Genomic DNA, 15,305 nt, shown 5'->3' on the forward strand with positions numbered 1-15,305 from the left:
GTACTATTATTGCCATTGTAGAAAAAGAGGCATTCATGGTCCTCTCTGTCTACATTTAGATTCACTGGATTGTTTTTCACTGTTTCTGTAAATTTAGAGGAAGAAAACTGTAACTTGAGAGAGCTTGGGAAATTTTTCCTTTTATAGAATGACAAGAGGTTCTAAAGTCAAATCCTTTTTGTAGTCAAACATTGTGCCATGAAATCAGAAGTCTTTTGGCAACATCATCCTGGTAATCTGGAAAATGATTTAAAAATGTAGGACATTTAGGAGGTGAATCAGGGCCTTTCAAATAAAGTCATGGAAAAATGAGTTGGATGTCATCTCACTGATCTATTACTTTGAGTAAAATTAACTAATTGAAAAAAAAATGGGCTCAAGCTGCAAAGCTCAGGTAGGTTTCCAACACCCTAGCTGTTCAATGATGCATTCTTGGATTTGGTGTTCTTCACAGAAGTCTATTCTTCATCAAATTATTAAAATACTCTGGGTTTAGAAGAGCTAATATTACAGACAGAAGTCATGACTGAAAGTGAGGGCAGAGAAAGGAAAAGCAGGATAATGAGGAATTTAGAAAAAAACATAATTTTAATATAGCTCAAAATTCAAATTGGATGCAAGATCTGGGAGATTTTACATCTTCAAGGGCTCCCAGTCCTGTCTGCTCTGGCACTTGTCAGACTGGGCTGGAAGAAATTGAGATTTGATAGAATGTTTTTTTAATAGTCATTTTTTATTGTTATTTCACTACATGCATTCAACAGTTATGTGTAATATTACTACTGAATGTTCATAATATGGTGTAAAATAGGTGCAGAAGTATTTTTCTGTTTTCTCTTTAAAGGATTATGACTGCCTTGTTCTTAAAGCCTTCTGAAATATTCCTTTTTAGTTAGTTAGTTTTTTAAAGATCAAAATGTGTTCTAATTATAGCATATATCGTATATAAATATATCACAAAACCACAAATCAGACCCTAGTACAAATTTGTGGAGCACTCCTTAAGGGGATTACATTCTATTTGTATGCAGAGAAAAATTAGTAGAAGTGAAAGGAAGATTTGGACTTACTAATTTGACATTATGATTTTGATTAATTTGATACTGTGTGATCCTTGACTTAGTGTGTATATATATATATATATCTTGAAGGCATTAATTCTACACTTTGAGATTATTTGGTCTGGGAGGTACTGAGCTGACTAATACATACAAGCTTCGGTTAGAAAACATTAAAGCTAGCAACCAAAATTTCTCCAAGGTGTAACTGTCTTTACATTCACTTACCTATGGTTTGGGGGATTGTGAATAAGAGCACCATCTAGTGATAATCAGTAATATGTTAGTATCACGAAAAGGTGATTATTCAGTCTGGACATAAAGGCACACTTCTAACTCACTTAGCAAAGAGATTTAGGGGCTTGAAAGGAAACAGTGTTCTAGTCGTGGTTTCCAGTTCAGTTTAAGGACTGGTATCTTCCCCTTAGATAGTCCTAAATATGCACAACACATCTAAAGGCTAACTTTGGCTGACCGTATGGATACCATGAGATAACACTTTAAAACTAACATTTTGTTTCATAAACTGATGATGTAATTTTATTATGAATCATTGTAATAAAACCCTCCAAGTTTGCAAATGGCTCATTTTATACTGATCAGCATAACATACTTATTCCACTGACTGAGTATTTAGGTGAAACCATTTCCTAGGTATCAAGTGTTTTGGAAAGCCAACAGTTCTGTAATTTGGGGGGTTTTTTTCAGTGAAGGTATCAAACAGCTGCTCCTCTGTAAGGATCTTGGGCATTAAATAGTATTATATGTTAGAATTTGCTTAAAACATCCATGCTTAGTGATAGGTTTTTTTCTAATTTGAAGAATTTTATAAGCGGGTCTTACACTATCCATTCCACAAGTATTATTTCAGTGTGCAGAAAGATCGTTATGAGTATATGATAATATATAAAGCTATTTATCCCTTTCAGATTATTTCCATATGCACCCTCTGTAATTAAATCAGTGGCTTATGGCAGCCAGTCTTTGAAGTGATCTCTGCAAAATAGGAAAATGTAATTTGTGGAACAAAATGCTGATCAGTCTATTCCAGCCACATCTGTTAAGCTCTAGCAGTTCAGAGGTTTCTGTGATGAGAGTTTATGCAAAGCAGAAAGTTTCCTGTATTTCTTTCAATCCAAAGGAAGTTCATTGGAACTGATGGGCACTATTCTAACCAAGTAAGAAGGTTTGAAATCTGAAGCATTGTTTGCCCACAGTTTTCAGTGAATTCACTGAAAGTGGTGTTTATAAGTAGCTGTACTTACATATTTAAATAAAAGTACTACCAAGAGAATGGCAAGAGAAAGCAGAGCAAGAGCTTCTGGCAGAGAAGACAAGGATTTAGAGAAATAAATAGAGATGCTTTCTTCAGGAGCACCAGTGGTGGTGGTTGAGTAAAGCTAATAAAACGTGTGACACGATTGCCCTGGATTGCAGTACCTCTTGGAGACACCGGATATTATACAGGTATAGACAAGCATTATAATTACCTTTGCACAATTCTCCATGTAGATGCTTTTATTCTGGAAGAAAAACAGGTCTTTTGCAGGACCCTTAGAGCCTTTCTAAAGTGATGTCAGTTAAACTGTTGAAGATACATGTACAACAAGATGGGTGTGCCAACACAAGGAGCTACTGTCTGACTTGTCCAGCCACAGCTGTGCCTGTTGAAAAGGTTGCCACCCACAGCTTCTTGGCACTCCTCTCTCTTTCCTCCTCCCTGTCCTAACCAGGAGGTTTCTATGCTTCAAATGTTAAAGGTGAGCTGCTCATATGATCGTTCCCCAAGCTGTCAGGCAAAATGAGGTGAGTTAGCAAAGCCCTGGTGTCTGAATTGTTAAGAAATACTGGCTCATTTCAACCAACACAAACCTGACTATTTCCAGAGTTGAAGAAAGCAAGAGGGCAGTTACAAGTAGTCCCTTCAACGAGTAAACATTTGTAACTGAGAGATATGTCCACAGTCTAAATATTGTCCTTAGCTTACACTGATACATTATTGGTCCTTTAATAAATGGCCTCTAGATTCTAGTAATATCAGTCTAGTACCTACTATTAGCAATCATTTAACTTTCTTATAAATATGCAAACTGAAATGTCTTCAACTCGAGTGAGTATCTTTGTCCTTACCAAGACTTTCAAGACATCTTGGAAATAAAATGTACAATTACCAAATAACTTGAAAAAAGTTACATTATTCAACAGTGTTATCAGAATACCCCAAAGTCTAAGGGGGTTTTTGTTTCTTTAAAGGGAATGACTTCTGCTAGACACAGAAAATTATAGTAAGTAGATCCCTAGCAAAAACTGCTACACCCTTCCCAATGAGGATTTTTATTCATGATATCTGCTTCTAATTAAATAACTGCACTATGTTATACATGCTAAGGTCCAATCCTTTGCCCTTTGAAGTCAATGGCAAAGCTCCCATTAGTTCATGGGAAAAAATGTAACTCCTTTGTTAAGGCTTCCTTTATAGCAATTTCAACTGTTAGGTTTTTAAGACAAAGATTCAGCTTTGCCACCTTTGCCTGCAGACAACAAGTTCCTGATACTCCTTGTATTAGGCAGAGGGTAGGGGGAAGGGGAAATCTGGTCTTATTAAATTACGTTCCCCTGTCTTTCCATTTATTTTTCTTTCTGTTACTGTAAAGTGCCACAATGGACATATGATTGTCTTGCATTATTTTTATTTTAAAAACTTGCTTGAAATTCAATATTGTAGCCATTTATGCCATATGTGGCATGTTTGTGCTATAGAGAACATATCAAACAAACCCAGCAGTATAGAAACCCCTAGCTTATCTACTTTCTTCATAGTTTTGACCCATCACCGGTTCATCTGCTAATCAACTGTAATATAAAACATGTCTAAAAAACCAAAACATCCAGCTTCCTAAATGGGACCATATTTCTAAAATATACTTACAAAAAGACAAGTTTATAAAATCATGATTCTACAGCTACGCAGTCCAGGATGACATAACTCTTCTGAAGCAAAAGGTTACCTGTGTATTGATGTGGTGCCCCATCGCAGATGCAGGAAGGAGATATCAAAGAAGGAAACCTAAAGGGTTCAAAATGCATTTCTGTGGAAGTAGAAAGAAGGCCTGTAGACACTGTTTCCCTGCTAAACATTGTTTTCCCTGCTGTGCCCAGGACTACAGCACATGATGGACAGCTCAGGGTATAAGCCCATTGGCTCTGGCGAGCTTAGAGCTATATTTTTGTTATAATTCACCTTCCACATAAGCAACAAATAAAGCAGCCACATCTTCACTGTTCTTAACATCCCACTGAGAGCAAGGTGCTGAGGTGTTTTGAAGATTTTTGGCTTTCATGCTTAACACCATGTTGTATTGGCAGGTAACCAAAAACCAGCACTTTGATTTTGGTGCCGCTGAGGTGTTTCTGTCTAAATGTGCATTAGTCTCATACTAACATCCACACAGACTATGGACTACAGATTCTAATGAAATGGGACAGATGGGAAAAATTACAGAAAAGGAAAAAGAAATCCACTGTGTAACTTGTGTACATTAGGTCTGAAATTTAAAACCTTCAAGCTGATATCCAGGGGGTTTTTTTACTGCCACTTTCATTCCAGCCAACGAACAGTGCTCATAAGTACTGCTTGCAATCTAAATGTTATCAGTTTTGTCCACAGTTAATTCTATGCACAGAATTGTTCCTCTTAAAGTTGAAGCTGTCTCTGCAAATCAGTCTCATTTTATAGAGTGCTAAGCATTTAACCCATGATATATGGTCCCTTAAAGTAACTGTTCTAAATATTTCTGCTGTAAATACGAAGAACACTGAGTTCTGTGTTTGGAAGAAAGCCCTTCCATGATACGCATAAATTGCTAGCTGTATCCTCTCAAACAATTTGACACAATCCTAAAGGGCTTTGTAAACAACATTTCCTGTTGTGATATTTTAATGTGAACTTGGCCAAAAGTCTTACTATTATATTCACATTCACAATAAGAATGCAATGGCAGAACAATGAAATATAATAATGTCATGCAGTGTATTTTAAATGTTTCCAGAAAAGAAACTAAAAAATGAAGCAAAGTTCTATACAAAGCAGCTAATCTAATTTAGTAGGAATACAGTTTGGGTTTTTTAGTTTGTTTAGTTTAAATCAGTGTGAATTATGTTTTCATTCTATTCCATTGAAAACTCTCCTAGCATGAGACTTGGAAAAATATATATTGGAAACAAGCACAAATTAATACTACCATGTATCCAAAGCATGCTTGTATTTGCCTAAATACTGTGGAAAACATGCCAAAACCAGCTTGGTATGTAGTTCTATATATGCAAAACAGGGTATACACTCATTTGCTAGTTCAGTCTGCAGTTTTTAAACAACTACATGTGACTTTAGTACTAAACAGTTCCACTGGCACAATAGCTGAAATGCAAAAGTTTGAAACTAGAAAACACAGACCCCTAACCTTTGGAAGTACATATAAAAATTTGCCTGGTAAAGGTCTATGAATTTTGTTTCCTCATTTTTCTAACAAGCAATGGCAGATTTTCAGGAACAGTTATTTAGAAGTGGTCTATTTTAGTTAGATTTTGGGCACTTTACTTTGTTCCTTTGACTTGCAAAATAAATTAACCTAACCTCTATAAAGCCCAGCTTCTTCCCGGTTTGCCAATGGAAGTTCTGTCATTTACTTAAATAGAAGCTGCACTATGTCATCTAAACATGTGCAAAAATTTATTGATTATTAAATTGGGTCAAGGCTCATGATGGAGTCAAAATCCTCTCCAGAAAAGAGAAATAAAACCACAGTTTTCCACATAACTCCTTATGTGAAAAAATATGTGTAGATATGCCTTACAGGGTTTTCCAAATATCAGCAAATACCGCCTGTGTTAGATGGTCTGAAGAGTGAATTTGAGAATAAGAGTTTGTCCAGGCTAAAAAAACAAACTATGTTTGGAAATGTATTAGCTAGCAAATTTAAACAAATAGTTTTAAATACAGTCCAAGTAAGGCAAGTTGTGTTTAAAATCGTGTAGGTTAACTCTAAACTCTACTCCTTTGCTGCCAAAGTTCAACCAGCATGTTTTAAACATGGTTTGCTCTGTCTACTGCTAATGCATAAAGTTGTATTCAAATTCTGTTCAAAATGTCAACTGATACAAATAAGGAAGCATCAGCAGGGTCACATTAGCTCAGTACTGAGCCTTCACACGGCATGCTGAGCACCTTAATTTCAAACACAGTAGCCCATAGTAAGATCCTACTTGACTATGCATTAATGAGTGAATATTCAAAAGTAGATGGCACCAAAGCACCAGCTCCAGGATGACTTTTAATGTCATCTGGAGATGATGTGAAACACAGAACAGTTCCTTACCTTCATCTTACTAGGAGGATGGTGCTCCTAGGCCATCAGTGCAGAGGCAAGCAGGGGAGCAAAAACCCACTACTTCAGCAACTGATGGTTTATACTCATCTGCGTGACTTAGAGTTGCAATGAGCTAGGAGCACAGGTATAACAGCTGTATTTGTCATGTCTCAAGTCTCATGACTGTAGTGACCAGAATCTCAGCTTTTACAAACCTAGTTCTTCTGCCTGGAAGTGTGAGCATTTGCCAATGGCGAAAATTTAAGAGAATACAGGAACTTTGAAGTTTCCTTAAATCCAGCAGCTTTGATGTACTTTCACGGATGGACCGAGTGCTAACACACCTCTCATATATGTGACAGTGACGTGCTTTGCCTTACCTCAGGATCAAAAGCATGACTGCTAACATGTCTTATCCTTTATCTTTTTTCCACTAGACTAAGTGTAAAGGTCAATTTGATGAAAGCCACTTGGGGTTGTTTTGCATGTATCAAGTATTTTGGAGAAATGCTGGGAAAAAAGTCAAAACTACCACAGAACCCACCTCTGTATTCATCCAGCATTAAGTAATCATATTCACACATCAACTTTTCCCACTGTTGGTTCAGGTTGTTCCCAAGTCTTTGAGTTTCACTTTCAGTTTCAGGTTCCAATGAATCCAAAATGATGAAACTGAGACTTGAGTTGAAATCTGAGCATTTTGATGTACAAGTGCACAAGTCTAAAACGACCAGGCAGCCAGTTGTCACATGCCGTTACTGAGCCCAAGGTAAAACTACTATTTGTGCAGCAGCAGCAAAGTCTATTTCAGAAATTGGCAAAATAGTCACAAACTGTATAAGCTTTGCATGAAGCCAAGTTGAAGCAGTTGAATTTGAACCCTGAATTATCAAGTTATTTCACAGGATTAATTAGAACTATAGTTAACTTTTACAAGACAATGGAAAATGGCATGTTATTTGGCAAGTTTGGACATAGGAAAATGTCCATAGTAGAGCAAAAATTTTCAGGGTGCAAAATCACATTGGTAAGAGTTTCAAAATATCCATTAAGTTCTTTCAAATAACTTGACATTTTTGAAGATAGGCATTATAATTGTAGTTATGCATTGTCATGGTAGAAATTAAAGGAAATGTTACTATTTTATTTTTCTAAAAATTTAGTGGAAAAAAGTTGCTGAAAAGGTACATAAAATCTGTCAGCACTTTAAAAAAAATTGCTGTGTGTTTCTCCATATGCAACTACATATTGTTCTGCTGCTGGTGAATCAGGGAGATCAGGATGAATGCTGTCATAGATATAAATTAGGACAACATGATCCCATTTGAAGATATCTTTCTTGCTGAAGTGTATATATGTAGAAATATCTCTTTATACACTACTTATAGACCAGAGTCCTTCTGGAACTGACACCATCTGGATTCAGTAACAAGTGAGGCAACTTGTCTCAATAACATTAGCCTGAGCATGCAAACCTACAACATGGTTTTAAGCATCTATTCATTTTTACTTTTAGGGTACTGCTACAAAAAAGAGGACTGAATTTCCTTTGAAGTGCTTAGAGGTCTGAGTCATGAAACTTACCGCCCTTGAATACTAGAACTATTCAGTGAAGTTCCCAAACTTAAATTAGCAAGACTTTGACAGAGACAAACAATGAGTTCATCAAATTGCTGTTTGGTGTAGGTAACAAATATGCTGAGAATGATGTACCTCTGATGCAACCAGATAATTTGATGGAATTAGATCATGGTTAAATTATAAATCTAAATAATCTATAGGACAAGTCCAGTAAATTACCTGTTGCAAAAGAGATGCTTTTTAAACTTATAACGTAGCTGGTATTGTTAAGTATTAGTAGAAAACTCACAGGACTTTCTTTCAAATGCTAGTCCAGAAAATCATCCATGATTCTGTACATAAGTTTTTATGTATCTTAAATTAAAAACTGCAAAGAAATTTACAAGAAAAAATGTACATTATATCTATTAAAAACCCACATTATTTCATATATCTCACAGTAGAAACAGAAAGGATATCACATGTCCCTTTGCTCTTATAGATCTTGAATTCTTAGCCATCTAGGGTCACTGTTGTATTGAGATTTCACAACTGTCTCCTGCTTTGGGAAAGCTATCCTACAGTGCAATACTGACATGGTTTAGCGTCTTGGTGCATACACAGCACAACTGATATAACCACTGTCTTCCTTATCTTTATACACCTGATTATCTTTTTTTTTAAATAACATTCATTTATTCGATATCCTTCTTAGCACAATATGTCTTCTGACACAGTATTTAAACTAGATTTTTTTGAAGTCATTATGATATATGTTGACAGTATAGAATATGCAAATTCTTTTTAAGTGAAAATAGAATTTCATGAAGTATTTACAACATCAGTGGACATAATAAAGTAAGGTGATGTATGGAGCCAGGACTGGGAGAAGGAGGGGTGTTTGTATGCCTCTACAGAAAACAAGTCAAATATTTTCAAAATTTATATTTTGAATTAAGAGTTAAAAATGGACAAACAAAATGATACTTTGTGATACTTCAAAAAAAATCCGTTTGTAGCAATCTCGCATCTGACAAATTACTGAAATGTCTTGAATCTAATTTAATGTTTGTAAGATTGTTTGCTGATGAAAATTCACTCTTCTGTGTGCTCCTCTCTGCAGGATAATGGAAGACAATACTTTATACTACAGGCAAAACTCTCATTGATTTTAGCAGAATGCTACTTGCATATATGCTTTAAGAGCTAGGCAATAAACAATGGGGGGAGGGTTTACATATATTTTTATAAATGTAATAAAACAATATTTAAAAGGCATGAAACAAACTGTTTTAGTTGCTTCTGGCAGTGAACTGCAGATTCCATTAGCTTTAAAACCAGTATGTTTCCTTTATCAAAGGGGTAGATAGGTGTTATTTGGGGATTTTTTTTTATCCTGCCACCTTTTCATGGGTTATCTTATTTCCCTCCATTTCATATCCCTCTCCCTTTAGGTCTGTATCACAGCCACAGCTCCGCTTATGACACAGGCCTGAGTGCACTTCCTTTTGCAGCAGCCCAGGGGTACACGTGCTCAGGTTGTGTCGGCAACCAGGCGAGCAACCCACTGCAGCTTTCCCAGCTCCTGTGAGCTGAGACACCAAAACCAGAAATACACACTTCTGCCAGAATCTTGGTTGGTGTAAACTGGCTATGACCCACTGGTTCCAAGGAGCTACATTAGTATGCACCAGTGGAGAAACTGAACCTTGAACTGAAAAAACAAAACAATTTTTTACTGTATTTAGGAAACACAACCTTTGGATTTTGGAGCCGGCAGGAAAATTACTATGCACTAGTTGTGTAATTCTTTTTTGTTTCATGAGTTATTAGACTGGGTTTTCACAGATGATAGAATAAAAGCTGAAAACACTGTCTCTCCTCCAAAAGGGTCACACAGTGTAGCTCAGACCCCCCACCTCACTGTGCCTCAACGTGCTGGCAGTGGCTGAGCTGGGGAGCCATGCCCGGGGAGCCATGCCCGGGGAGCCATGCCTGGGGAGTCCGAGAGCACCCGGGGAGCCATGCCCGGGGAGCCATGCCTCGGGAGTCCGAGAGCACCCGGGGAGCCATGCCTGGGGAACCATGCCTCGGGAGTCCGAGAGCACCCAGGGAGCCATGCCCGGGGAGCCATGCCCGGGGAGCCATGCCTGGGGAACCATGCCTGGGGAACCATGCCTCGGGAGTCCGAGAGCGCCCGAGGAGCCATGCCCAGGGAGCCATGCCCGGGGAGCCATGCCTCGGGAGTCCGAGAGCACCCGGGGAGCCATGCCCGGGGAGCCATGCCTCGGGAGTCCGAGAGCACCCGGGGAGCCATGCCTGGGGAACCATGCCTCGGGAGTCCGAGAGCACCCGGGGAGCCATGCCCGGGGAGCCATGCCCGGGGAGCCATGCCTGGGGAACCATGCCTGGGGAACCATGCCTCGGGAGTCCGAGAGCGCCCGAGGAGCCATGCCCAGGGAGCCATGCCCGGGGAGCCATGCCTGGGGAACCATGCCTCGGGAGTCTGAGAGCACCCGGGGAGCTATGCCCGGGGAGCCATGCCCGGGGAGCCATGCCCGGGGAGCCATGCCTGAGCAGCCCGAGAGCGCCTGGGCTCCCCGGGGGGCCGGTGGAGCCTGCCCACAGAGTGAGTCCCAAAGAAAGCTGTGGCCTGTCAACTCCTAAATTTCAGGTTTTCAGCCAGATGCTAGTGTCAATTTTCAGATCTCACTGATCCTGACCAACTCTCGAGCAGGGAGAAATGAATGATCTGGAACTCAGAAAGCACCCAGTCCACCATGCTTATAACGCTTATATATGCTGATACGCATGTACTCTGACAGGGGCTGTTCTGAAGTATTGTATTACGTGGCCTTTTGATTGGGTTCATTTGCAAGAAAACAAACTCACGCTTCTTTTACTTTTTTCTAAAAAAACTATTTTTTTCCTAAATTTAGATATATTTTACTAGTGGATTTTCCCGTTAGAAGTAAGGCACAACTGTTGCCATGTGTCTAGTTCTCAAGTCCCCGATTTTAGTGGTAAACCAAAACCCAGACACAAGTGTCACGGTCTAGGATGTGAATATGAAAAAAGAAAATTGTATAGCCTATTTTTATCATGAAAACTAAAGCTTAATCAGAATCTTGCGTTCAAACTACTGTGCTTTTTACTTTTGGTTTTATGTAATCAAGGCCACTCGTCTTTTACTGTTACTTACATTTTTTTAAGTTCTAGCTACAAGTTTTCACTAGATGGCAGAATTCCACTGTCATCTATTATCAGTAGGTTTACTTGCAAAGCAACAGTTGCCTATCCGTAGGAAAAAAATTTAAACATGTTCAAGTTTTGAAAAATATAAAAACAAACGGAAAACTTAACAGTAATGAGAAAAACGATACATACACTCAATAAATCATAGCTCTGTTACTGAGTGTGATTAATATTATGGGCTGGAAATAATTGAAACTAATAGTGAAAGATGTTCTTTTCTTGACAGAGGAACTAGAAGAACCTTACTTTATAAAATGAGGTAGACTTACTGTTTCTGCTATTTTTGAAAAAATGAACTGATCCAGTAAATTAACTAATTAATATATTGACAGCTTAAGAAACAGCTAAACTACTGATCTAAAATACTCTATCAAAATACAAAAAACTTAACACTCAATGGACTGGATTACCAAGATACTAGAAGGTGATAAAATACATTTTAATCTTTCTCCCTCAACTTAACAAGGCAGAATTCATCGTATGATGATCAGTCCCCGTAGCATTTCAGTGAGTGGTATTTTGCCGACCTCGGAGCCCTGGACAAAATTTGTCCCTCTTGTCTAGGGAAAGCAGAGCACAGCTCCATATAGTTACATAAGCCTTAATAACCGTGACAAATCTTCATTGTTGCACCAGTGGAGAAGCTGTTGCAATGGAGTGAGCACTGATTTTTTACAAAAATACTCTTTAACTATTATTTTTGCAGCTTGGGGTTTTTATTTATCCCGAATTTCTGTCTATTTTGCTCTCATTTTATACACGAAGATAATTTAGTGCTCAGTAATTTTCAGTTTTGTTCTTGAAATACAAGGGGAAATGTTTGGCATCTATTAAAGCTGCTTCTAAGACTGGATAACTTTCCAAAACCAGAGATAACTCAGTGTAATGCTCTCCAGGATTCCCAAAATAGTAAGAACATTTTCTCATGATAAAGCTGTATTTATTCTATGCCTAGAGTAGAAAAAGTATCAAAAATAGATGACTGAAACAGCATTTCCTAATATGAGATTCAGTTTTGCGATATGCTGAGTGCATTCAAAAACATTAGACTGAATCAAACAGAAGCTGGAAGGCATACATCATTTCACAAGTTCAAGCCTTTAACATTTAAGAAAATGTTTGCAATACTTGCAAGCTATGAAAAAGCAATCATTCCTTTTTATTGAAACAAACATAATCAGCACCTGTAGAATCTCAACAAAACAAGTTAGCAAATTCAAACAAGCATCACGATAAGATCCACACCAACCATTTCACTGGAAGCAGTATGTATTTAAACAAACAATTCTCTTCACTCGTGTTCACAAAACACCGATAACATCTTTCTCTCATGATCCTACCTTGGCGATTTGTAAAGGCTGCTTTTGCTCCTTGCCACCTTGCAATCTAAAGCCCCAAGGCGCCCCTCCACTCATAGCAATGCAGAGATAATCCCCTGTGCCCATTTTTCTGGTGCAGTTAGGCAGCATTCATTTACAGAAGAACATGAAAAATTTGTCTTGCAGATAGATGTTCAGTGAGCTGGAGATTTGTCTGCCAGGCAGAGCTGGAGACCCAGAGCACCACACTGTTGCTGCTGCTGTGTACTGCACTAGCAAATGTAGTCATTCAGAAGAATGTAAGAGCTCCCTCCGATCGAGGGCACAGCCCACTCTTTCGTCAGATTTCTATGCTCAGCCCACCTTCAAAGTAAAGTAAGTAACGCTGAGGAAAGGCACACAAAGAGACTCAGCCATGAGGCCGAAAAGGCTGTCTTTAAACATGACTCTTGTGACAGCTAAATCAAAACAACAGCAAAAAGAAGTGTACATTTCCCAGTGACAATTTAGGACCTAAGTTTACTTTAGCAAATAGTGCCAGGAGTTTTAAACTCTAATTTACCCATTTCTTGCAATCATACTCCAAACAAAGAAGAAAACTAAACCATAAGTGAAATATCACGTACATCGCTGAATACACTTAGATAAAAGTAGGTTTATGATTTTCGTCTCTACCCTGCATGCACTTTCTGCAGCACTGCAGGTATGCAAGGAAAAAAAAAAAAAAAGACTAAAAAAAAACTAAAAGCTTTATCACTTCCCTGTCTTGTAATTGCTTCTTTTGCTGGTTCTCTCTAACCTCAGTATAGTTTAACATGCACTGCTATTTAGCAATCACCTGAATTATTATTGGACCCTAGTAATACCTGTTCTTATGCAGCCTGTTGCCTTTTCTACTAGAGAGGGGAAGAGGATTAGTGGAACAAAGTATCAGATCTCTCTATGATGCTATCAGTGGATGATTTGCATTGTGTCATTAGAGGGGAACCTTACTATAAGCACAGAAGAAAAAAAGATTCAGTGGGAAGTTAATTTGCTGGTGCCTTACAAGACCTGGGTTCAGTTCTGTTCCGTGTTGCTGGCTTTGGATAATGCAGGCTGTAAACAGCTGAGCTCCTTCAGGTACAGTTGGAGTGGTTTAAGAGGTGACTGTTCTTCAGCAGAGAATGAACATTCCCCTAGCTGAGTGTTAACAACTGACAGATTAAGTGCTCCTACTCACCTCAGCCCAAAGTCAGTTAGCTTGGCTTAAATCACATTTAATTTTGAACAAAGCTCATTCTAAAGGAGAGTGTTCAGTAGGTGGGCAGAAACATCTTTAAAGCTAGACTAGTTTTTGAAACAAACATCTCTGGCTTTGAGACCCAGGTTGCTGGGCGCTGATGTCAGACTCCCACAGCTTAAATTCCACCAAGGTCCCTGTATGGTTTTCAATTGGCTGGCTCTAGGTCTTCAGAGATGTCAGGGCAACAGGAAACACTTGGCATTTAAGTTACATGACTTTGCATCTAAGTAGCTGACGCTTTAAACCTAAGCCTGTGTGTCTGTCAATTAATTGTCCCTGGAGTGATGCTTCCTTACACTACATCAATGTTCTTTAAAGACCATTAGGCAAAATGTCAATGTAGAGACAGTATCTTCTGTTTAACTGAAATATTGTGACTGGAAAAAGTAGACGGGCTTTTAGGCACTTGAGCCCTTCATCAGGCCTCTGAAGACACTAAGGTAACCCAAAGGCTGGATGGACACAAGTTCCTTTATCAAACAGGGGAAAATGTCACGCTACATATCAGGATTTAATGGAAGAGTGCTTTCTTTATTGACTACAAGTCAAAAACTCCGGAGAAGCAAAACAAGCCACATCTAGCCATACAATTAAATACTTAAGGAAAACACTATCAGAGGAGCCATACTCAGAAAGGAAATGGTCTTTAGAGGAACTTTGCTAGACAACCTCTGAGTGAAGATGCCTTGTTTAAAAGAAGTCTGTCTGAGGTGGCTAACTGCTACTTATTATCTTGTGCAATGTTGATCTGTTGCTTCAAGAGATGGTATTTTAGTCTTTACCTAGGTCAAATCTTGCTTTAGACAAAATTCTCTCCCAGTGTGCCTAATGATGCGCATTATTATAGATACTTTTATGACAATAAATTTCTTAAGTATGGAGATGCAAAAAATACCCTATGACACTCTGGTAAATACAAAAATAAACTTTTTTTTTTTAAGAAAATGAATCACATAATTATCAGTCCTCCAAATGTTATAAATTTATGATCAAATATATATGTTTAATTACTGTTAGGGTGTTTTAAGCTTGTATTAGGCTCTCTTTATAATTTTGGTAAAAAGGAATAATAAAATCTGATCTTTGTTTCTGAACTTCTTCATATACCTATTGTAGAAAACAAATAAAGGAGAAACTCCCCTGAATTTGGATGTTCTTATAATTGATGGAAATTTGTAATAGATATAGATGTTTCTATCTCTGACCATAGAACAGAACTGTGTAAAATGATAGAACAATCTTGATTAGTCATTCCTCAGCTGAAAAAATAACCAGTGAAAACACCAGGATCTATTTGATTCTGTCATATGACATAGACAAAACCTCTCTACAGCTGCTAAAGCATCAGTATTTGGTGTTCCTTGAAGTTAATCCCTCACCATCTAGATATTTGACATTCTTAAGGCAAAAGAGCAGAGAGAAGCACTTTAAATTTGATTGTGTCATACAAAAGACATAGCAA

General features: G+C 38.1%; 1 protein-coding gene across 2 annotated transcripts in view; it reads right to left on the reverse strand.

The window, feature by feature from the left end:
* The window catches only part of SYNPO2 (synaptopodin 2), a 97,563-nt gene extending 84,838 nt beyond the window's left edge, over positions 1-12,725 (reverse strand). For both annotated transcript variants that reach the window (XM_074905162.1, XM_074905163.1), the window contains exon 1: positions 12,580-12,725. In XM_074905162.1, the coding sequence (XP_074761263.1) occupies positions 12,580-12,708 (129 nt within the window). In that variant the 5' untranslated portion in view covers positions 12,709-12,725. The remainder of the gene's footprint in view (positions 1-12,579) is intronic.
* Positions 12,726-15,305: the final 2,580 nt, after the last annotated feature.

The sequence above is a fragment of the Athene noctua genome, chromosome 4 (genome assembly GCF_965140245.1).
Source record: "Athene noctua chromosome 4, bAthNoc1.hap1.1, whole genome shotgun sequence".
In the NCBI taxonomy this organism is placed as follows: Eukaryota; Metazoa; Chordata; class Aves; order Strigiformes; family Strigidae; genus Athene; species Athene noctua.